At 44.7% G+C, this 24,956-nt stretch overlaps 1 protein-coding gene across 1 annotated transcript; it reads left to right on the top strand.

Annotated features, from left to right (window-relative positions):
* Window positions 1–4,390: 4,390 nt before the first annotated feature.
* On the top strand, window positions 4,391–16,502 carry ifrd1 (interferon-related developmental regulator 1). The gene is made up of 12 exons (XM_080537446.1): window positions 4,391–4,596; window positions 6,401–6,505; window positions 6,758–6,842; window positions 7,641–7,765; window positions 8,129–8,286; window positions 8,455–8,505; window positions 9,070–9,248; window positions 12,181–12,289; window positions 12,979–13,113; window positions 13,491–13,619; window positions 14,125–14,220; window positions 16,046–16,502. Exons 1-12 carry the CDS (start codon window positions 4,563–4,565, stop codon window positions 16,130–16,132), a joined length of 1,293 nt encoding a protein of 430 aa, XP_080393572.1. The 5' UTR covers window positions 4,391–4,562; the 3' UTR covers window positions 16,133–16,502.
* The last annotated feature ends 8,454 nt before the right edge of the window (window positions 16,503–24,956 follow it).

Raw genomic sequence — 24,956 nt, forward strand, 5'->3', positions numbered from 1 at the left:
CCACAATGGTCATCTGACCAACTAACTAACTAACTAACCAACTAACCATCAAACAGTGATGATGAGGAAAACGAATGGAGTTTACTGTAGTCCAAACCCTGGGGAATTTTGTATCCCAAAGTTCATGTTGTTCCGAAACTCAGTGTAATTCATGGCCATCGGTATCTCTATTGTGTTGGCGCAGGTTCTGCTCATTGGGAAGCGTGATGTCCACAGAAAAAGCAGTTTGGGTGGTGGCTGGATCCCAGAGGGAGGCGGTGCGTCGAGTCCTGTGGCGAACATGAGGATGTCCTGGAGGAAGATTCCTGTTTGTTTCTCTGAAAAAAGTAGATTTAGTTTAGTTAGTAAAATATAATATTACAATGGAACTGCCAGCAATAGAAGATGATATCAAGATGACATAATTAAAAGATCTGGGGACTGTTCAGGTCTTCTGCAGGGTAGGGAGTGTGTTTATGATGAGATAATTAAAATAAACCTTCTGTGTCAAGAAGATAGTCTCTCCAGAATCCGAGTACACGGGTTTCTTCCTGTCGCCTTGTGCACCCTGCTTCACTGAGCTGAACCTCAAAGATGTCCTCCAATGTTTCAGCTGTTAGATGTTGAGCACTTGAGCACATAAAGACCCCGAATACAGATGGATGCTGTTCCAAAGCATGAATTACATCTAGTGTTGCAAGTCCATCCTTGAATCTACAAAACATTAAGAGCAATCATCGCCTAACATGCTAACAGCAGCATCTTCAAGCAGTCCCACCAATCATACATCAATGTCAAATTTGTCAAAATGTACATTCTGCCAAAATAACTGTCACCTTACCTTTGAATTGCGAAATGGTTGCGATATATTATGTACCACTGCATGAAATCCTGGATGATCTTCTTTTTGTCACCCACACAAACAGGGTACTGAAAGCAACCAGCAGTCTGCAACATGCTGGAATGTCTGTCAACTAGTACAAGTAGTTCGTCCAGCGTAGCTGCGTTGGATATCTAGGGTAGACAACAATCATCATAAACATAAAGAGAAAGTGACTAAATGAGCTTTGTTAATATACAGTACCAACCTACCTCAAGCAGGGAAGCTCTAATGGTGTCGTCCGTTACATCTTCAACCATGGCTACAGTGTCGGTGTTTGTTCCTGTGAGGTGCTCGTAGAGCATCTTGGACAGGAAGCGAGGACCTGGACCACCATGAACTATCGAGGTTGCAATCATCCTTCCAGTGTGAAAGTACTCATCATCTCTTGCAGCTGTTGATCATTTTTGTTCAATTAGTACCACATTAACCAACATTATACAACAGTTAGTTCCGACCAACTAATTTGATTGGTCAAGAGGCATTCCATGAGTGCTGATATTCAGTTTAACAGCACTGGGACTTTTTAAGTATATATATTTATATCACTCCGCTGCCCATAAATAGAATGTTCAGGTTACATCAATAGTCGGTATCAAACTATCAAATTTCTATTATCAAAGAACACAATAAATGGAAACATACAGATAGTAGTAAAAGATACAAAGTAGCCTAGTCATAGTAGCCTATGTGCGTACCTACGACCAAACAGCAGCCGTGCTGACATACAGTATAACATCACTCCCTCTCGTGTGATATTGCCAAAGTAGCCACATTCTTAAATGTGTAAGAGATTCCATTTTCACTTGGAATAGCAACTCCTGCATTTCCAGTGTGAAGCACAACTTGAACTTGCGGAAATGTAATGTGTAATTATTTATTTTTTAATAAGAGTTACATTCTGAACTAGAAAAACCGCTTAGCGGATGAATGCCTCCGCCCATTAACAAACATCGTACGGACGTACATACGGACAACCCGAATTTATTATTTAATATTAACACAATTATAGTATTAACATTAATACTAACACAATAATAGTATGGAACCCCAGCCAGGCTGATAACCCTCCGTCGCGGGAGGGGAGAGTGCCTCAGTCGGCTGTGAATTAAGGACAAAATATGGCAGCCTGGAAGACAGGCATTGACATGGTTTATTATTTAATATTAACATAATTATAGTATTAACATTAATACTAACACAATTATAGTATGGAACCCCAGCCAGGCTGATAACCCTCCGTCGCGGGAGGGGAGAGTGCCTCAGTCGGCTGTGAATTAAGGACAAAACATGGCAGCCTGGAAGACAGGCATTGATATGGTTTATTATTTAATATTAACACAATTATAGTATTAACATTAATACTAATACAATTATAGTATGGAACCCCAGCCAGGCTGATAACCCTCCGTCGCGGGAGGGGAGAGTGCCTCAGTCGGCTGTGAATTAAGGACAAAACATGGCAGCCTGGAAGACAGGCATTGATATGGTTTATTATTTAATATTAACACAATTATAGTATTAACATTAATACTAACACAATTATAGTATGGAACCCCAGCCATGCTGATAACCCTCCGTCGCGGGAGGGGAGAGTGCCTCAGTCGGCTGTAAATTCCCAATAAAGAATCCCTCCACTGCACAAGCTTCTACGAACCCTTAGGGTGTAGGGCATAGAATGAGCCCTTCGGTTTGAAATACAGCACATGTTATCTGCAGACATAAATAAGAAATATAATATGTACCTTTTATGTCGCCTCTTCACTCCACAACCTCTTCAGAACTGCTTTTCGGAACTTCAAAAACACGTCTCCGGTCCGTTCCACTTATCGTTCCCCCCCAGAACACTTCCGTTGTGAGAACACTTCCGTTGTGTTGTGAGAACACTTCCGTTGTGTTGTGAACTGAATTGCAGCGTTTTCTACACTTCCGTTGTGTTGTGAGAACACTTCCGTTGTGTTGTGAACTATATGCAGCGCGTTTCTCTATATGCAGCGCGTTTCTCTATATGCAGCGCGTTTCCGGTATTTGCAGCGCGTTTGCCCTTGTCGGCCACCGTACACCTGAGGACCGTATGGTTAAATTTCCATTACAGGTTAGATTACATTTTGCCTCCTTCCTTCTTGCTAGTCTTCACAGCCTAGAATATGACACACCCACTGACAACCTCACGGTTCTAGTTTTTGGTTTGCGCTGAAAACCACTATTTTCTGGTTCCAACTGCGAACCAACTTTTTTGGCTCCGAACCAATTTATTTTCGGTCTGAACACGCCGGCCGGTTCCAGACTATGTTTGCGTTCCCGAACTGGCACGGTTCCTTGGGGGGTGTGAAAGCCCTTATCTATGGAATGGAGCGGAGGGGGAAAAGTACACTTCATTATTTCCAGTAATTGTGCATATGTTAGGCTAACTAATCGGAACAAACACAAATTATTGGAAATAAATATATAATAACATGCAGTCAGGGCGATATATTTAGAGGTGGGCTTGGCCTTGATAACAACCATACTGTATGTGTGAAGGAAACAACAGAGTAAAGCTGTGGAGCCTGGGAAGCTTTCTTCTGTTATCACAGACTACCAGAGACGTTGCGTAACCATTCACCGACCATGTGTGTTTGTTACCCTTCATCATTCCATTCCATGCATTACAATGAGCCCGTCCTCTGATTTCTGCCTCCACTGATCATCAGCAATAATGCCAAGGCTTTTGTTTACTCTAAAACGTGTTGGCCATTTATTTGACAGCAATGTCCCTTGGCACTATAACAACGGTGGGCTATGTAGGACAAACGAGGATGACACAACATTCCTCCTGGCATTCCATTTCCACCCCATTGTGTCTGACAGTTGAGTTTCAAGTTCATTCTATTGGGGGCCACTGAGGGAAAAAAGTAATTAGTTAGTCAGTGAATCAGTTATCTACTCACAAACACTTCCCGAACAAAGCCTGAATGATCAAAGCAAATACAAATGACAGAAGCGAGTTTATTATTATGGTCTTGGGGGCACTCAGACCCTCTGTCATTTCTATTTCAACCTGTTTCAGAGACCATGGAGCCAAATCTCACACCAATTATTTTCCACACCATCCATGTCACTCAGTCAGAACTGTTCTCGTATGAACAAGAAAGACACTAAAGTAACACAATCCACACTGTTATCTCGCAGTTCTGTGTCCATATAAAGGTCTATCAACGGGTCTCCACGTGGAACGTGACAGGGGGACACACGCCGCTGAACTCGTGTCACATCGCGCACAAACAACGGGCTGCGTTCGTCAATTCGCTCTGACTCTGAGAGCGCCCGGAGCGCACACTGGTTTCAACGTCTTAAAAAGACCAAGTGATCTGATTGGACAAGCGGCATTCCATGACCGCTGATCAGACGTCCAGAGCGAGTTTACGAACGCAGCCCCGTGCACTTAGCTTATTTTCCAGCTACAGGATTGGACGGCGGTGACATGTGACATGTCCATGGGCCGTATAAATACCGTGAGCGGCGCGCCGGCGACGCAGCCCTAGTGTTTTTAGAGGGAAAATGTATCGTCTTCGCACACAGTCTTTCTCCAGGATCGCTTTCAACTCCTTTCTGTCCACCGTGCCGCGGGAAGATTTTCATTTTATCAGACAATACAATAAAAACTGGTCTTGTATTGGCTGATTTTTGGTGACTTTTTCCGAATTTCTCTGCACGAAAAAAAATGCCAAGGTCTAAGAAGAGGAGTTCCACCAGGGGTAAGTTACCCAGCAGCTCACCAAGCGAATCCGGTTGTTTTTTGGCCTAGCTTATGTTTTGGGCGGCGACATGACCTGTGGGAGTTGTAGTTCTCCGCGTGGTGACGATGTATCGAGACCAATGACGAGTGACGTCAGACAAGGACTACAAAACGCGGGGAATGTCTTGGCCTAGCTTATGTTTTAGGTCCGACATGACCTGTGGGAGTTGTAGTTCTCCGCGCGGTGACAATGTATCGAGACCAATGACGAGTTATGTCAGACGGGACTACAAAACGCGGGGAATGTCTTGGGCCTATGTTTATGGTTGATCTGGCGAGCTAACAACGTAGCTATCGTCGGACAAAGGATTCGTCATCTGGGAAAAACATAAACAAACAAGCTTAACGGGCGATCGATGTCATTTTTACTGACGATTCGAAATCCGTTTTATTTCGGTATGAAAGACACACGCTGCGACAAGTTCATACGTCCCTACGGCAGGCGTTTTACTAGATGGGCGTATTTGAGCTACGCTGCTACATGGATCTCATGTCACTCCACCCTACTCCTCCTATTGTCATAAATTGCCGGTTTTCGTACCATATCATTGTCATTGTTTATCGGTATCATTGTTCATTATACGGTAATGATCAGAAAGATGTCAGATCGTGCGAGGTCGGTGGCTGACCTCAAACCACGGTTATAATATCACTTAAATATAACATATGACATACACAGTGCATTCGCCGTATACATGTATTAGTAGCTACTAGGGTATTATTCAACCGTGTAAAGCTAATAAAGCTGTTCGCATGTGTCGTGCTTCTCGAAAGAGGGCGGTGTCTGTCAGTCTCCCTGGAATCAGCTGTTGGGAGGAAACTATGGGGTTGCGTTCGTAAATACGCCCTGGACATCTGATCAGCACTCACGGAATGCCTCTCGTCCAATCGAATGACTCGCTCGCGCTATGACGCTGTACCCAGTGTGCGCTCCGGCGCTCTCAGAGAGAATTGACGTACGCACCACGTATGCTGCCACGTCAACATCACGTTTTACAGTCACGGTGGCCCTGGGCCCCTAGGAACCCAGACAGGCTTGGCCAGAGGGGAACAGCCCTTATCACAAGCACACCAGCTGGGTTTGAGGCCTGTCACTTAGTTGCCAGCTACTTACGTCGTTGTGTTTGCACGCTCAGCATAATAACCCCGGTGCCCTTGACACAAGAGGCCAGAACACCCATTTCACATGACATTATCTGTAGTCAAACACTGCAGAGAATGTGAAATATTAAGATCTCTCATATACCACACAGGAAATGAATCCCCCGCTCTGAGTTTTTCCACGCAATGGAAACTAAGTTGTCCTGTTGTAAATTGATTTATAGTGAAAGATTTTTATTGTACATAATAATGATAATAATAATACATTAGACTCATATAGCGCTTTTCTAGACACTCAAAGACGCTTTACAAACTGAAAAGATTGAGTAGTAATAATAAAAAGAAACGAGTAATAAATAGAGAGAATTCAGAGAAAGTATAGGGGTCTAATTAAGGTAGTGCTGGGGACACATGGGAAGGGGAGGGGGAGAGGGTTGACTGGTGAAGGCGAGCTTGAAGAGGTGGGTTTTGAGGGCCTGTTTAAATGTTGGGAGGGTGTTGGCCTATCTGACGTGGTTGGGGAGGGCGGGGCTTCAGTCGAAAGGGCGACCGCAGTCGAAAATCACCCCAGGTCCGGAGCTTGGTCCTCGGGGTCTTGAGGGTGGTTAAGATGTGGAAAGGTGTACATCAGATGTGTAACCGTGTGTGTGTGTGTGTTCCAGGGGGACAGCATGGAGCTGTGCTGCCTTTCAGCGACGAGGACGCCTCCATCGAGACCCTCAGCCACTGCAGCAGCTTCAGCGACGGAACCAGTGCAGCAGAGGAAGGTGTGTGTGCGTGTGTGTGTGTGTGTGTGTGTGCAAGCGTGTGTGTGCAAGCGTGTGTGTGATGGTTGTGTGTGTGTGGGTGATGGTTCTGTGTGTGTGTGTGTGCAAGTGTGTGTGTGTGTGATGGTTGTGTGTGTGTGTGTGGGTGATGGTTCGGTGTGTGTTGCAGAATTTATAGTCCATTTAAAAGTTCCAAGCAATTCTTATGGACAAAGAGTGTGAGTGTGTTCTGTTTGAATTATCTGCCCTCAGGAGGGCAGGAGTCATCTGAGGATGTGGCCCTGGAGGACTTCACGTACAAGCTGAAGGGTCTGGTGGACAACACGGTGGATAAGAGGCAAGTCTAGTCTGCGCCAAAACGCACCACTGCGCTTTAGTAGCCACACCCCACAGAAGAGCCAGCCCCGAACCATACTGTGCTAGCTCTGATGGCTTTTTTTTTCTGTCTCTACTCTGTCCTTCCATGCTGTTTGTCCACACTTGTTCCAGCAACTGTGTCGGACGTGTAACACGGCCTCTGCTCTGCGTGGCGCTGTATTGTGTTTTAGGGTGCGGGGGGCGGGGCTGAAAGCTAATCTCCCTCGGATGTATCCGAGCCAGCCGTATCCGCTTTCAGCAGCGGTGGAAACAGAGGAGGGCAGACATCCCAGGGACCGGGGGGCTCATTGTGATGCAGCACGGAACGGAACGGGGGAATTTGTCGCTCCGTTCCGCGCATTACAATGAGCCCTGACCTCGCCTCAGATGTCTGCTGTCTCCTCCAGTTCCACCCCCCCCCCCCCCCCCCAGACACTAGAAACCAGATCCCACCGAGTTGACGTCACAGAACCTGAGATGGTATCTGTTCAATAATAATAATGAACACCGTACAAAGGACGAGAAGCCCTCAAGCGAAACCCTGCTTTTTTTTTTACGACATAATCACAGTTGTGACATGTTCTGTTAGGGCTTCTAAAACTTGTTTTATGGATGTATTCTGCACATGTTATAGTATGTAGAGCTGTAGAGAGCCTTTTAACCTTTCCCTTGTTTGAACTCATTCCAACGCCCGGGGATGATCGTGTGGGATGTGTGGAATGCTGTGTGAGAGCAGTTGTAAGCACGGATACTAAAACGTCGTCGTTTTTTTTTACAGCGCCAAGACCAGACAGGGCGCGCTGGACGGACTCAAGACTGCCATGGCAACCAAGATCCTGTACGACTTCATCGAGGAGAGGCGGATGACCATCACAGACAGCATCGAGAGGTGTCTCAAGAAAGGTAAATAGATAAGCGCTTAGGTGGCGTAGCAAACTAAACGTTGACCACATAACCGCGGGGTTCCCGGTTCGATTCCGGCCGCGGACACATCCTGCATGTCATCCCTCCTCTCTCTCACCCATCCTTCCTGTCAAATCTCTACTGTCTCTGTCACAATAAAAAGCCCTTTAATTTGGACCGGAATTGTAACCTTCGTGCCCGACAGCGCTATTTCGCGTGTGTGAACTTCCCGGGAACTCTGTCAATGGTTGACGCCCCACTGCACACAGTCGTAGAGGGATTATTCGAGCGGTAGAAAAATGTGGTGTTATCTGTCCCCTTCATCTGTTCTCTCTCTCTCTCTCCTTCCCCCCCCTCCCCCAGGTAAAGGGGAGGAGCAGCGCGCGGCGGCCTCTCTGGCCTGTCTGCTGTGCATCCAGCTGGGCTCGGGCATCGAGAGCGAGGAGGTGTTCAAGACCCTCAAGCCCGTGTTCAAGAACATCCTGGCTGACGGCTCGGCCAACATCCAAGCCAGACAAGCTGTGAGTGTGTTGACAAGGAGCCCCCCCCGTCGTTGTTGGGACACACACACACACACACACACCCACACACACACACACACACACACCCACACACACACACACACCCACCCACACACACAATGACCTTTTTTTCTTTTTACTCATAAAGTCTTTGTTTTTGTTTTTCAGTGCGCGACAAGTTTGGGCCTGTGCACTCTGGTTGCGGAGGATGACATCTTGGTATGTAAGCTCATTGTTAGCGTTTATTGTTTTAGGATCTGAGGCTCAACGAGTATACGCCTGAGAGCATGTTGAAATGCTACCTGTGACGCGTCACTAGGGCGTCATTTGGCATAATTGCAGTGTAACTTGGCTTATAAAATGTACTTGTTGAATGAAAGCCACTTTCAATGACGTTTACATTGACGTTTTTGGCATTCAGCAGACGCCTTTATTAAAAGCGACTTACAACAAACACGTTTGACTAAGCAAGGGAGTCATCTATCCAGCAGTCATAGCAGGAGAAAGTAATCTATGCTCAGGCCTGGGGCCCATTGGCAGTCATGTTAGAAGGGAGTTTTCTTAAATATAAACAGTAGAGAAACTCTAGAGGGGATGGTAGATGTCTCAGGAGGGATAGTTAAGGTGTAGCCTGAAGACAGGTAGTGATTCTGCAGTCCTGACAGCAGTGGGAAAGCTCGCTCCACCAGCGGGGGGGGGGGTGGATGAACAACAGCCTTGCCTTGCCTCCCATCGCAGCCAAAACCATCATTTATTTTGTGTTGTTTGTTTTCTCCCCTCCAGGACGTGTACGCCACCATGGAGACCTTGGAGAACCTGTTCACGCGCTCCTACGTGAAGGCGGACGGGAGCCGCCCCGCCGTGAGCCCCCAGACCAGCCTGCTGCACACCAACGCCCTCCTCTCCTGGGCCCTGCTCCTCACCATCTGCACCGGCAGCCAGGTCAAAGCCATCCTACACAAGTACGTCTCCTCCTCCTCCTCACATACCAGGGTTCCCGCGCTGGTCTTAAAAAGCCTTGAAGTCTAAAATCCAGCAATCCAATCTATAAGGCCTAAAAAGGTCTCAATTGTCAGTTATTCTGCCAAAAAAGTAGGTGCTAGGTCTTAAAAATGAGATCCTGCAAGGAAATCAGTTCGACCACATCTATTTACGCGGAGATTAATCAAGCTGGAACCCAAAAAATGCCAATTCGCTTCCTTTTTGTCTGTATGGCAGTGAAATCCCAAATTTCATAACCTCGAGCATGCGAATAGGGCAAAATTATATTCAAAGAGGTCTAAAAAAAGGTCTAAAAAGGTCTTAAATCTTACTTGTTGAAACTTGTAGGAACCCTGACATACATACTAGATACTGAAATGCTTTGGGGATCTTAAATTGAATCTGAATCTTGCTCCTCTCTCAACAACAATCAACGAATCAATAATATAGTAGTAATAATACAATGACGACAGTAGTGGATAATGGTGCAGTGTAAGTAGCAGCAGTGATGATTATAATAATAAAGATACGAATACAATGTCAAGTGTATGCAGGGCTTAAAGTACTCCGGCACAGTGCCAACTGCAATTGCGGCATTGCGCCGACGTGGTGGCGGGGGCGCTGTTTCGCAAATAACTTAGCTTTCGTGTTTGAATGAATGAATGGTCTTTATTGCTAGCGAAACAGCTGATAGTTGATGTTGACTGCTCAAGGAGAATACATATTTGAAAGTACAGAATGCCTGAGAGCCTTATATTGCATTATATTTTGAATGGCCATCTGGTGCCTGAATATTGTTTTTTCCTTTACATATATAATGACATTTCCACCATAAATTGATGGCAAAAGGGCACAAATTGGTGCATATCAATTCACCAGAATGCAAGAAATTAAGTGTTTGATGCTCGTTTAAGGACCCCCAGACAGCCCTGCTTCATGGGTCCCCCCCGATGTCAAACACCACTGGTACCACCTCCGCCTCATTTTGAGCCAGGAAAAACCCTGAGTAGTGACGGGAAGCCTTATGGGACGTGGTGCCAAGAAGGAGAATATAAGTGATAGTGGCTTAATAAGTAATCAGTTTGTTCTTTTAAAGACATGTATATATTTTATTCTGTATTTTTATAGTGATAGTGGCTTAATAAGTGATGCAATCAGTTTGGCCTTTTAAAGACATCTATTTATTTTTTATTTTTTTTATTAAGTATAAAACAGTATTATGAATGAATGAATGAATGGTCTTTATTGTCATTAGTTTTTCCCAATTGCTAAAACACAAAAGCCAATTCTCTAAACCAAATGACCAGTTCTCTAAACACATTTAATAAAACTAGCTCCCATTTGCCAAAACCATAAACACATTTCACATGAAGACACAATTCACAAAACACAATCCTCCTTTTCTCATAAATCTAAACACATTTTGTCTTGCTAAAACACAAGTTGCAAAAAACTCTGCTCAAAATGTCAAATTCTCAAATTAAAGCTCATGTGATGCAAAATGCTTGCCACAGTCAGCAACATTTTAACACAATGAACACACCTGGCTTCATTCATTAAACATAACGACTCAAAATGTAAGACACTTGTTGGAAATGATTGTGGTGTGTGTGTGTGTGTGTGTGTGTGGTATAGTTCCATAAATAAATAAAAAAACATCACACCCTGAACATTGTTTTCAGTGAGTATTGTTGTGTGTAATGGATCCTCTGTAGTGTTTGCATTGAGTTGTGATACAGTACAGTATTGTACATGTTACGGTACATGTGGGAATACGGTAACATTTTTCAAACCTTTATTTACGTAAAACTCGATAGGACAACAGTGCAACAACTTCGCGGCTGAACTTCAGTAAAATTTCGGACATCATATGCCATTTAAAGGGGGGAAATAGATATCTAAAAATGCATGACTATCATGCAAAATCAGCCTTACTGTAATGTAAAATATGTAATGTTAGATATAACGTTAGACAGGGAGCGCAGATTTATTTTTATGCATGACTATCATACATGTGGGAAAACTAGGGTTAGGGTTAGGTGCTAGGGTTACAGTAAGGTTAGGGTTAGGATTAGGGGTAGGGTTTGAGTTTGAGTTTTGAAGAGAGAAGGTGTGGTTTTGCTTATGTAGCTTTAGAAAAGTGTGTTGTGTTTAGAGTTTTGGGAAAATGGAGGAAAGTTTTGTGAAATGTGTTTTAGCAATTGAGAAAAACTGTAATACAGTACAGGTACCATACAACGAAATTTAGTAGGGGGGGCTCCCCTGGTGCTTGGAAAAAGACTAAAAACACGAGGGCCAAGGGTAAAATAAAAAAGGGAAAAGAGCTGGTTTACATAAATAAAGGCTATGTACACTATCTACTATACTACTATACTATACAATAAAACACTGTGCTGTACTCTATGCTATGCTATAAATATCCTAACTTTTCCTATATCTGAACCTTATGTACACAAGGGTTGTCATATTGCACATAGTATTGTTGCACATTCATTTAAAGTATTAATGCATTTTAACATTGAGACATATATTTTGTATTGACTATAAAATAGTATTAATGCATTTAAACATTGAGACAAGAAGCTGTCTTCTGTACCCGCTCTCCCAATATCTCAAACTGTGACCCCCCTCCCCAAGAAAAAGTTTCAGGCACAGGATTTTTTCCCACTTTAAGCCCTGTGTATGTCGAAGCAGAGATTTACAGTAATCGTGCAACGGTGCAATGAATGTCGTGGCGATAATTGTCAGTAGATAGTATTGTGCTCAGTCCTAACCCTAACCGTGTGCCTCCAGAATGCTTTCCCCCCATTGTCATTCATCAGGGGGGGGAATTCCAACTATGTCGCTAAAGGAAAATCCAGGCTTATTGTGATGAGTCTTGCGAGGTTTCTAAATGTGTGCGTGTCCTTCCAGGCACCTGTCTAAACTGCCCAGGCTGTTGGAGAGCGACGACGTCAACATGAGGATCGCGGCGGGGGAGGCCATCGCCCTGCTGTTTGAGCTGGCCAGAGACATGGACCCTGTGAGTCTTCATCATACAGCTCCTCTCTCTCTCGGCTTGTGCTGAGCCACTGTAGAATGTAATGGACCCATCGCTAAGCCACGCCCCCAAAATAGAAATTGTCCAATCATATCACCGAAAAAGTCACTACAGGCAGAAAACTCGGACAAACCACTCGCTGATATCTGATGGCGAAAAGGTTGTAGACAAAATATTCTTGTCATCTTTAAAAAAAGAACATGTCTATTACTTGCTGTGGTAAATCTGAAATATGCCAACTCCCGCCATTGTAAGTCATTGAATGTCATTCAGTCGCAGTCAGTGAAGCGTTGTTTGTTTGTCCGAGTTTCCAAAGGGGGCGTGGCTTAGCGATAGGTCCATAGGCTGGTCAGGATGGGGGACATGGGGGGGGGGGGGGGTCAATTCCATTTCAATTCAGTCGATGTACGACATGGGTTTGAATTGGAAAGTGCCATTCGTTTCGTACCGTTGTTGAATTGTCATTTTCGCTTTGCTTTACGCTTTACTTCCTGTCTCGACTGAATAGTAATGGAATTGACTCCAACTGGTACCGGTAGAGAGAGAGTTCCTATTGTAACACTTCATTAATGATGACACTGACAGTCTCTTTTGACACTGGCACTATTCTCTCTCTCTCCCCCTCTCGCTTGCTCCCTCCCTCCCCCGCCCCCCCTCTTCCCCCTGTAAAGGAGTTTGAGTGTGATGACTGGGAGCCCCTGTGTGACACGCTGAACTCCCTGGCCACAGACTGTAACAAGCACAGAGCCAAGACCGACAAGAGGAAGCAGAGGTCCGTGTTCAGAGACGTGCTCAAGGCCGTAGAGGTGAGCGGTCGAGGCGTTCTGTCTCCTGTCTTGGGGGGGGCGGGGGGTTCTGGGGGACTGTAGAATGATGTATTTATAAACCGTGTGATGGTAGAATTGCTATTTACAAAATGGTCTGGCAATCCAATATGTTGGGTTTCCCCGACGCGGATTAAACCATGTCAGTGGACTAGATTACACCCTCGATGGAGACAGTGATGTGGAGAAACGTCAGCCTGTCTTCTAACCCCCTCTTTCTCTCTCTCCTCCCCCCCAATTCTCTCTCTCTCTTCTCTCCTCCCCCCCAATTCTCTCTCTCTCTCTTCCACCCCAATTCTCTCTCTCTCTCCTCCACCCCAATTCTCTCTCTCTCTCTCTCTCTCTCTCTCTCTAATCAGGAGGGAGACTTCCAGACAGAGACCATTCGTTTCGGCACAGAGCGTATGACCATCGACAGCTGGGTGAGGAAGAGGACCTACGACGCCTTCAGGGAGTTCGTGGGCTCCGGCATGAACTACCATCTCCAGGTGGGTGGTGCTCCCCCCTACGCACGGAACGATCCAGAACCTCCACCGATAATAATACATTGGACTTATATAGCAGTTTTCTAGACACTCAAACTGAAAAGATCGAGTAGTAATAATGAAAAGAAACAAAATAAATAAAATAATTGGTGGTGGTAATTAAGGTAGTGCTTGGGGACACATGGGAAGGGGAGGGGGAAGAGGGTTAACTGGTGAGTCAACATTGGATCGTGGATACGGATTGAAACGGAGAATCTGACGTGATTCGACGCATTTATCTAATCTAACGACTGTTAGACATTTTAAAACTGTTTAAAAGACTTAACATTGAGATATTTTACGATGCATTTGAGAACATCATTGTGGTGTTTTTAACTATGTTATGCATGTTATGATGCGTATGCAAAGCTGTAACATGTCATTATCAAAGGTGGGGTTTTACACTCCTGTTGCTGACTCAGGACTGGTATAATTATAGCTTGTTTGATGCTCGATTTCTCTCTTCCAGGCGAACGAGTTTATCCGTGACGTGTTTGAGCTGGGCCCGCCGATGTTGATTGATTCAGCCACACTGAAGTCGATGAAGACCTCCCGCTTCGAAAGGGTACTTCACTTTCTTTTTTCTTATCTATGATGTCCTTTTCGGTTTTATGGCCCGTTCCATCAAAGTACAAACTATTTTCATTGAAATAGATTTGCGGTGTCTGTTTTTGATGGTCTTTTCAGAAGGTGGGTTGAGTGATTCGGGTGATTGATAGTCAGATCTGGTCTCTTCATTTCTCGACACGATGTTGGTGAATAATAATTATGTCAGGCGCTTAACGGCGTAACGCACTAATGCACAGAGCACATAATCACAAGGTTCCTGTTTCCATTCTAGCCTGTCTCTCCCCATCCTTCCTGTCAATCTCTACGGCCTCTATCCCAATAAAGCAGAAATGCCCTAAAAACATATTTTTAAAAATAATAAGAATGTGGCCTGGGGTGGTCCAGTGGTCTAGCACCGCGGTCTACAGTGCACACATATGCTCATGTAGGCATAGGTTTGAATACTGCCCATTACTTTCCTGTCTACCTTTACTATCTCTCTGCAATAAAATGATAAATATGAGTGGGAGTGCCCCACCCAGAAAAAAATAACCTTAAAAAAATAACCTTTTTTATTTAACACATTTCTTGACTTATACAACTTTTGTATAAAATGGTAACAATATCACTGAATAAGTCTTGCTGTCATCAAACAGAAATAATACAGAGAAAAGAACAAAATATATAAAAAAAAAAAAAAAAAACACCCATAGATTACATTCATCACTCATCCAATTTGTCAACTTAAGTCTTACTACCGACTAGCAATATATCCAGGGGTGCACATAACTGGTGCGCCAGTGCGCATGCGTCGCCAAAATGCATGCTGCGCGGCAGATCAGCCGCATGAAGGCGCTCTTGCGCACCAACAGTTTTTTTTTTTTTTTTTTTTGGAAAAGTTGATTTCAGTGTTTACAGAACAGAGCAGTGCTTAAAGAGATGTCCGTTTATATCAGTGTGTTTAACTCTTTGACTGCCAGCCATGTTCAGAGCGGAGAGCTCCACACTGCCAGACTTTTGGGGCATTTTCGCTGAACTTTGAAGACCCACCAAATATTGACTTTTCGGACTACATAAACATTGAACATATCTACCAAAACTTTAGACTCTCTTCTTTCATCAGAAAAAGAAAGTTTGTTTCTAGCCTCTTTGAGTGTTTAGAAATCGGCCGTAGAACATAGGGTGGTTTCAGCAAAAACACCTGATTTTGACCAATAAACAGAGAAAACGAGCTTTTTCTGCAGAACTTTTTTTTTCTGCACTTTTTCTGTATCATCCGACTCTGAACTGTTTGAAGAGTCGCGCGATGGCCGCAATGCTCCGCGCCGCGTTTGGCACATACCCTGATCCGTTTCGCCATTACTACAACCCACAGCAAGCCACTTCCTTCTCCAGGCTTTTATCGAACTACTGCCCCCATCTGGGACCGAAATACATTACACCCAAGTCTGAAATTCACTCGCTAGGTGTAGAACATGTCAATAACGCGATCCCCGCGAAAAAAAAAAAAAATCTATAAGACGCCAATTGGCGTCTTTGGCAGTCAACGTTACTATTCTATAAGACGCCAATTGGCGTCTTTGGCAGTCAATGAGAACAGACATTCAGTTAGTGCTTAAAGAGATGTCAGTTGATTTAATTGTGTTTAAAGGAGTCGGACAGACTTTCATTCTTAAAGAGCAGTCATTTGATTTTGCCAAAAAGTTATGTGCACCCCTGAATATATCCCAAGTAGCCTCCCCATGTTGCTGTGTATTGTTCAGTTCTGTCCATAGAACTGAAGGACATTTGTTCGTATGATGGCAAAAAAAATCCTAATGATGTCCTGTTCTGTCTCCCAGCACCTCTACAATGCTGCTGCGTTCAAGGCCCGGACCAAGGCCCGGAGCAAGTTCCGTGACAAGAGGGTGGACGTCGGGGAGTTCTGAACCTTGTGACCTGTCCAACCTGCTCTTCCACATCTGCCACCACTAACTGTTTTGAGTTGTATCACTATCGTTAGTACCATTTGTTTTTTTTAATTTATCCAATTGTTAAGTCATTTGGTGATGTAAATATGGAAATCATGTATCTTGCTTTGAATATTTGTATACCCGTTAACGTTGGTGTGACCATTGTTACTTGCGTCCCTTTAGAACATTCCTGTGACATTATGGTTTGTGTCTAACATTTGTGATATTGATATTATTATTATTATTGTTAGTAATAAGTTGCACTACCTAGATGACCAATTTGATGTGTTATTCCTTGAATCTTGGTATATTCCTGTTTTAGTGTGGGTTTATTGGGGAAGTAATAAACAAAATGAAATACTAAGCGTGTCTTTAGTGGAACGGACTCTTGCACCTGTGTCTACAGACAACATGGTTAATGTTTACCACAAGTCTTAAGGTCACGTGCTCGGTGAGCAGCGGTGGTTCATGTTACATAATTGCTTCCACCACCCCTTGATAAGTCGTAATCCGATAGGCCGCAATGTTGTCCCGAAGGCAGACATGTCAGATAAGCTGGGTGTGGTTTGTGGGAGAGTTTAAAGCCTAAAGATACTGAGTCTGAGTACAAAATGTACCCCTGCACCTGTTTTTGACAGGGTTAATGTGTATCATGTAATGTTCTGTGGGCAGAACAAAGCAATCGCTAAGCTGTTACGTTACATAATCTATCCCCACTTTCAGTCCACTACCAAGTATGTGAGAGGAATGAGTGAATTAATGAACACCTTTATTGATAGAAAACTCGGATGATGAATGGATGGCTGCACAGAGTTTATGTCTTAATCAATGAATACACCGAAACGGGACTAGCAGAGAGCAGTCAACAACAGTGACATCAGCCTGCTGATGTTGGTTAATTTATGACTGACTCTCCTCACCCGTTCCTGGAAACTACCGCACATTCTGCTGAAGAGAAACTATTTAGCCCCTGTTGCCTTGGAGACTGTCACATTGACATCATGCAGTTGAAAAAAAGGCCCGCAGTTCCTGTTCGCCTCTCCCAGGCTTGAACACGGATCCTCCAGAGACACCGTTTTAATGGGCCTCGCTGCTTAAACATTCACACTGTTTAAAAGATGTACGACGACAATCTCTTGTGTGCAATGACGCTGATCTCTCGTGGGTTTCGGGTATCCTATCTTGTGTGCCTGCCTAATTGCCTCTTGTGGGATGTATAAAGAGATATTGAAAAAGGATTTATACGGAAATGAGAGGATCCCTCCCTGAATCCCAAACGAGCCAGCGCCCCCACCCCCTCTTACCTCCTACTTATGTCGATCTGAGACAATTAAGAAGGTGTCAGTGACGGGTCGTTTCTCCCTCTTGCCTTCTGATTGGCCAGAGGGGAAGTTTGAACCTATTGCTTCCAACCTATCCAAGCTTCTAGGACTTGAGGTGTCGGAATGGAGGAACCAGATCTGCTCGGCATAATAACACGCAAAGTGCATACTTGATGTTCTTTCCCACGAGTATGATTCAATAGGGCTCTTTTTATAGAGCCGTAAAAATAGACCGCGCTCACCGCATGATGAAGGTAATGCTGTTGAATGTCGAGAGGGGGGGTGGTCTTTGGAGAGATTGAACGTTTGGTTTGTCTGACATGTCGAAGTATGTCAGTCTTTGTGTAGTAGGTATTTAAAAAAAAAAAGAGAGAAAATGACTAAAGAAGTGGGAGGCCACAACACACAAGCCACAATCCATTTTTCTCAACCTACAAACCTCCAAAAAACCAAAACAGGGCCCATCACTTCCACTAAGCCAGCAGCAGTGTTAGTGCAGAACTGATACATATTTCATGCCCACTTTGTACCCCGGGCCCTGATCCTCATATGAAGTTTTGGCGGACGGGCCTACTTGGGAATCTGATCCCCTGCTGTCTTTCTACAGCCCAGTTTAGTGAAGATAAATGGATCGTGAAGCAAAGGAATGAAGATACACACACACACACGCACACACACACATACTCAATGCTGAGACTGATACAAACGCGCTGTATCCCTCTGGCTTACCAAGGTATTAGACATACATACTTGTAGTTTACCGGGAGCTTGGAACTTGAAAATCCCTTCATGTGAACAGAACTGTCGGAGCACAGAGAGTTACGTAAACACTCATACACCGGTGAGTACAGCAAGAGAACGACAATGACTAACTTCCAGAACACAACTCTGAGCAAGGCTGGTAATATTGTAGAATAGATTCTGAATTATTTGCATGTCAATGGAATTAACACTCAACAGCCCTAAACAACGACACCATTACCAGTGATTCTTAAAAGTGGAAAATAACTGTTATTTTAAGCTGGCTGAACAGTCTTTTAGACTGTCCTGCACAGCACCACGTTACGACGCACCGTTCATGTGTGCCCTCGAAACTCGGAAATGTCACATTTGAAAACGTTTTGTACAAAGACGGTACCTGAGTTTCCCCCCACTCGGAGAACTGCATTTAAACCCGAGTGGTAATGGAGGTGCTAATGGAAATAGTCATCTCAGCTCTGCTCTAATGAACCCTTAATGTGGGGATGCTGGAGAGAGAGAGAGAGAGAGAGAGAGAGAGAGAGAGAGAGAGAGAGAGAGAGAGAGAGAGAGAGAGAGAGAGAGAGAGAGAGAGAGAGAGAGAGAGAGAGAGAGAGAGAGAGAGAGAGAGGGACGAAGGACAGACTGAGGCAAATGGCAAAGCTCTGAGCTGTCATTTCTCTGGCTCTCACGGATGAAGACAAGGGCACAGCTGTCTGTCAGACAAATTGGGAGAGGAGGGCGGATGGATGGGCGTGGGGGCTAGGGGGCTGGAGGAGGCCAAACTAGAACGCTGTCACTTTTTCCCATAGTTCTGACAGGACATGCCAGCTGAAGACTCTTGCATGACCCAAACCTATCACACAGCCTCCAGAGCCATGGGAACTGTCCCCACCCCAGCCCCAGACCTAGCCCCAACCCTGTCCCATCTCTGATTGGCCATTGGGTCACCCTAAAGCCAGGCAATTTGACTCACTACGAGGACTAACAATTCTATATTTATACCCATGTCTAAACATTCTTGATTTGTGTGTTTCTGGTGCGGTCATGTCTAGAGTAGAGACATGAACTAACATAGTTCGGTTGCCTCTTAAAATCTGGCCAGGGACAGCAGATGAGAACTAGCCTGCTAGGCTAATTCTGGCTCATTTACAGCATATCTGTTAATCAATGTGCATTGTCCCTATTTTAAGTAAATCATAATTCATAGTTTTGTGAGTGCCTATAGGTTCAGAGAGTTTCTTAGGTTTGTTGCCTGGGTTTGCCGAGCTCAAGGCTCCAATCGAGGCTGTTCAGTCTAAACGTATTGTAGCGTCCACGCATCACAGACACCTCTCCTTCCTATGCAAGATGGCGTTGACGTCAGAGGCGATGACTGAGATAGCACTCGACCTGGACGGCTTCGACGAGGAGCGGAAGCTGTACACGGCGGAGTCGCTGAATAACCTCCACAAGATGAATGGGTGTGCTGACCCTGCGCACCTCCTCACAGGTGGGTGTTACTCATCGTGACTCATCCTTATTCATCCCAAGGAGAGTGGATCTATCTCTGTGTTTTATTGAATTTTTACATATTTTTTGGGACTTGAACTACAGTAGATAACATATATGGAAGAGGTGGATGTCGAACTTTGAGCTCATGTCATACATGTGCATGACCAGGTGATTCATATGCGTTGCCAGGGTCATTCATATGCGTTGCCACGGTCATTCATATGCGTTGCCAGGGTCATTCATGTGCGTCGAGTGATGAGCTATAACCATTCAACCGTACACAACAGGCACAATGACTCACTTTAACACAGCACATCACTTCAACGTGAGTCTCTCTGCATCCACAGACCTGCACTCTAAGCTATCTGTAACAGGAGGGTGTGGTGGGGGGACCAACCTTAGCCAGACAACGCCACCTTGGGAATTACGTCCAAGGAAATAATATACAGGGGGAATAATTCATTCAATAACACCTTGAGTTAGAATATACGGTATCCCCTATAGGTTCTTTATATGTAAGGAAGACAGAGACGTGATTCAAAATCAAATGGTTTAAATTTATTAAAATGTAGAAAGGTATGACTGGAAGCATCTGTGGGGGGGAAGGGTCAATCATCTATTGAGGAGATTGAGGAAGCGAGAAGTCAATCGATATCACTCAATTCAATGATCAATAACCAATAATCAGTTGCATCAATAGTTACTTTTATTTTAATTCCTACTGTATGCCTGAAGGTCGATGACCAAAGGCTCACAATAAACAACGATTTCTGCACAGATTTGAGTGTGCGGATGCTGCTTCTTTAATAATAATAATACATTTATTTTATAAGGCGCCTTTCATGGCACTCAAGGTCGCCGTACAACAACAAATTTAAAAACAGTTACAAAATTCAAAATACATAGAAATATACAGTATAAAACATAGCTAGCAGCAGAGCAGCACGGGAACAGTTAATCAACACGGATATGCCTGCGTAAACAGGTGGGTTTTGAGGTGGGTTTTGAATGAGGAGATTGAATCAATGTTCCTGATGTCGGGGGGGAGGGAGTTCCAGAGGCGAGGGGCGGAGCGGCTGAAGGCTCTAAACCCCATGGTGGACAGACGGGCTGGGGGGACGGTCAGGTTGATGGAGGAGGCAGACCTGAGGGACCGGGTGGGAATGTTGATGTGGAGGAGGTCGGACAGGTATGGAGGGGCGAGGTTATGGATGGCCTTGAAAGTATGGAGAAGGATTTTGTAATCGATGCGGTGTTTGATGGGGAGCCAGTGGAGTTGGTGTAGAATGGGGGTGATGTGACTGATGCCAGGGGTTCTGGTGACAATACGGGCAGCAGCGTTCTGGACCAGTTGGATCTTGTGGAGCAGTTTGTGGGGAGATCAAAGAGAAGTGAGTTACAGTAATCTAGGCGGGAAGTGACGAGGGAGTGGACCAGGATTGCGGCGCTGTTGGGAGTGAGTGAAGGGCGGAGGCGGTTGATATTACGAAGATGGAAGTAAGCAGACCGGATGGTGTTGTTGACGTGGGAGTGGAATGAAAGGGTGCTGTCGAGGACGACACCCAGACTCTTAACCTGGGGGGAGGGGGAAACCAAGGAGTTGTCTATGTTGAGGGTGAAACTGGGGTGCTTGGTGAGTGTGGATTTGGAGCCAATGAGAATTATCTCTGTTTTATTACTGTTTAGTTTGAGGAAATTTGAAGTGAACCAGGATTTAAGTTCATGTAGACAGGCACAGAGGGAGGAGGGAGGGTGGAAGTGGGTTTGGAGGAAACGTAGAGCTGGGTGTCGTCCGCATAACAGTGGAAATGGATGTTGTATTTACGGAAAATCAGACCAAGTGGGAGGAGGTAGATGATGAAGAGGATAGGGCCAAGGACAGAGCCCTGGGGAACACCAGAGGAGAGGGGGGACGGATGGGATGTGAATGATTTTAACTGTATAAACTGAGTGCGGCCAGAGAGATAGGAATGGAACCAGTGTAGAGGGGTGTCAGATATACCAATGGAGGCTAAACGGTTAAGGAGGGTGGAGTGCGATATAGTATCGAAAGCGGCGCTCAGATCGAGTAGGATGAGGATGGATATGAGTCCTTTGCACTCTATTTGATACTCTTCAGCTCCAGCACCTCAGCTAAGTGGTGGTATTATCACTATTTTTACCATTTATACTAGATGCAGAAAGGTATAAAAAAATGGAGATGGCCACACAGGGCATATAACAACTGGGTTCCAGCATACACGTGTATATACACGCTGAAACAGAGCAAACAGATGCAAAAAAAAGGGTGATCACACAGTGCAATTAAGTTGGTCACGTTCACACATGCAATTGGTGATGGGTAGGACCGAAACAGACTAACCCCCACCCCCCCCGCCAGAATGGCACTTTACACAGAGATCTCAAAAGTCCTAGTAGGCTAGGTAGCACAAGGTTAGCATACGCAGCATACCAGTTGGTGTGACAGAACTAGAAATATATTAAAAGGGAACAAGCTACTACGCTAAATGATTAGAGGCAAAACTGGGATTCAGTGACCGCAGGTTTTGCAGGAGGCAAAACAACAGCTAGTGTTCTGACTGACCTATAAAGGCAGAGCACACATCCATAAAGACATAATGTGAGCTTAGAATGATAAGGTTCTATCTCCGTTTAGGTAGTTCCGAGATATTGAGCGTCAACGTTTTTACATTCCATTATGTTTTGTGAGATGGAACCTTTGTATTTTATGAATTACTAACACAAAAATGTCAACATTTTAATGATAACACCACACAGGCATTAATAAACACCTAATGGATCAGATTATGTAAAAAACAACATTTTGACAAAAATGGAGATAGAACCTTCTAACGTCACGATATCACAATAACCACAGATATTATTATTACCTCCGATGCCTTTAAGGCAATCCTACAATACCGTATACATTACATTATACAATACGTTACCTTTGTCAGTTGCATGCACCACATCAATCCACCCTCCACTGTACCTCGGCGATGGGAACCAGCACTGTTGCACACCAGCCAACTACTACCTAGTGGTGATAAAATACAAGGCTGTAGCAGCAACTAGTCTAATACATCTTAGTGAGCAATGATAGTACAACAAACTACCTCTAGCCTGAATGGGAAGGCCGGGACAGAGCTTGGACAAACAGGAAGTCGGTAAGCAAAGAGGTAATGCCCACACCAGTCTACCAATTAATGGTGGAAAAATACAACATTGTAGTGTCAACTAGCATCACAATGATATGTCATTAAGATTATGAGATCATACCTCTGACTCAGCCGTGAAGGGACTGAGAGCTTGGACAAGCAGGGAGTCAGGTGAGCAAAGAGGTAGGACACAGGGTATGCACAGGTTAAGTAGAGAATCACAAAGCAACTAATCACTAATTGTATACCAGGTGGTGGATGCCACGCCCCTCTGGAACCCAGTGGCTGTCCTGCCTTTCACAAAAGTCAGTGGCTGTCCTACCTGTCACATCAGGAAGAGGCAGATATTGAACTTTGAGCTGATGTCATACATGGGCATGGCCAGTCATTTATATGCGTTGCCAGGTCATCCATATGCGTTGCTAGGTCGTTCATGTGCGTCGAGTGATGAGCTGTAACCGTTCAACCACACACAACAGGCATAGTGACTCACTTTAATGGATGTTTAAAATGGAGGATTTCAAATCCCTGCTGCCGGCCGGTGTGAAATGCATTCTGGGATACTGAGATACATAGGGCCTACTGCAGTGCGAACGGTCGGCTGGTATTGGCATAGTACTTATTATGAATTTAGTAGGCAGTATGCAGTATATACTTGATAGGATGTGTTTTCAGTGTAAACTTGAAATACTCTGTAAACTTTAATCATGATCAAGCTGTGACATCTAAAACTGTCAAACAATAGACACACAACATACATTTTCTGTCTCACGCTCTCTGTGTGTAACTGGTGACCAGTATAGAACATGGGTCAAGGGGTCATCAAGTATACTTAGGACGGACAGGGTCGGGTAACTTGGTTGCCATGACAATCAACTCCTTATGGGATGGGGGCAGAGTTAAACTTACATCTTCCATTTGGTCAACAAGACAGAGCGGAGCCTTGTCCATGGTGTTGTGATTTGTGATGGACAGCTGTGTGCTTGGCCAGCAATTATCAGTTATAAGAAGCATTGTCTGGTGTGCGTTCTGTCTCTCTGTGGCTGGACACACCCGACGTCGTGAATAAACTTGTATCTTAATTGTCTACCTTGAGCCAATCTCTAATTACTTTTGGGTATCAATGATCTCGGCCACCACCCATCTATCAATCATCAGAGAACCATCATTACAATACTCATTGAGTATATACTCATATATGTATGCTAGCATGCAGTATGCTAGTATGCCATTTCAAACAAAGCCATAGACTCACATTAACACTTCCAACAGCTACGTCACGTGAGTGTCTAGCCCTACGTCAACAGCTACGTCACGTGAGTGTCTAGCCCTACGTCAATAGACCCGCACTCCAAACTCTCGACGGACATTCCGTCTGGGATACGTCTGAGTACGGAACGCCAGGAATGTTGATGAAGCCGTCCCGTCAGAACGCAGCACCTTCTGTCCGCCTCATTCTTCATTGTGTTCTCTCTCTACACACTATTGACCAGACTTAATGGCACCCCCCCCGCCCCCCCCCCCCCCCTCCCCGTTCTAACGAACCAAACGACTGAGCTGTTTTCATTTCGCTGCACGTCCGTGTGAATAACAAACCAGGGAGTTTCGTTTCGGGGTGAAATCGAATGCATAACATTACATTTACATTTACATTTTTAGCAGACGCCTTATTCCAAAGAAGCGACTTACAATCGATACATTTTGACTAAGCAAGTGAATCATCAATTCACCAGTCGTAGCAGGATGAGTAATCTAGCTCAGGCCAGGGGCCACTGGCAGTCTCCGTGATGAAAGAAAGATTCCTTTTATTTTTATTTTATTTTTTATAGACACTGGAGAAACAGTACAAGGGGGGGGGGGTAGAAATCTTAGGAGACACAGTATAGGGGGAAGCAGGTGTCTCAGGAGACACAGTGCTGGGGGGGTAGTAGCTAGATGTCTCAGGAGGGGCAGATAAGGTGTAACCTGCAGAGATGCCCCCTTATGTAACAACAACATGCTCCTTATGTAACAACCAAAAAGTTGCTGTGTCAATAGCGAGGAATGCACCGTCACTCCGAATGAAAGTAAGTTAGTCTGATGTCT

Source organism: Nansenia antarctica (genome assembly GCF_963989245.1).
Source record: "Nansenia antarctica genome assembly, chromosome: 8".
NCBI classification, from domain to species: Eukaryota; Metazoa; Chordata; class Actinopteri; order Argentiniformes; family Microstomatidae; genus Nansenia; species Nansenia antarctica.

Bases quoted from the DNA above. Each gene is read 5' to 3' on its own strand.
- ifrd1 (XM_080537446.1), top strand. From the start codon at position 4,563: ATGCCAAGGTCTAAGAAGAGGAGTTCCACCAGGG. The intron at 6,506-6,757 runs GTGTGTGTGCGT...ATCTGCCCTCAG, and splicing joins AACCAGTGCAGCAGAGGAAG to GAGGGCAGGAGTCATCTGAG. The intron at 9,249-12,180 runs GTACGTCTCCTC...GTGTCCTTCCAG, and splicing joins GTCAAAGCCATCCTACACAA to GCACCTGTCTAAACTGCCCA.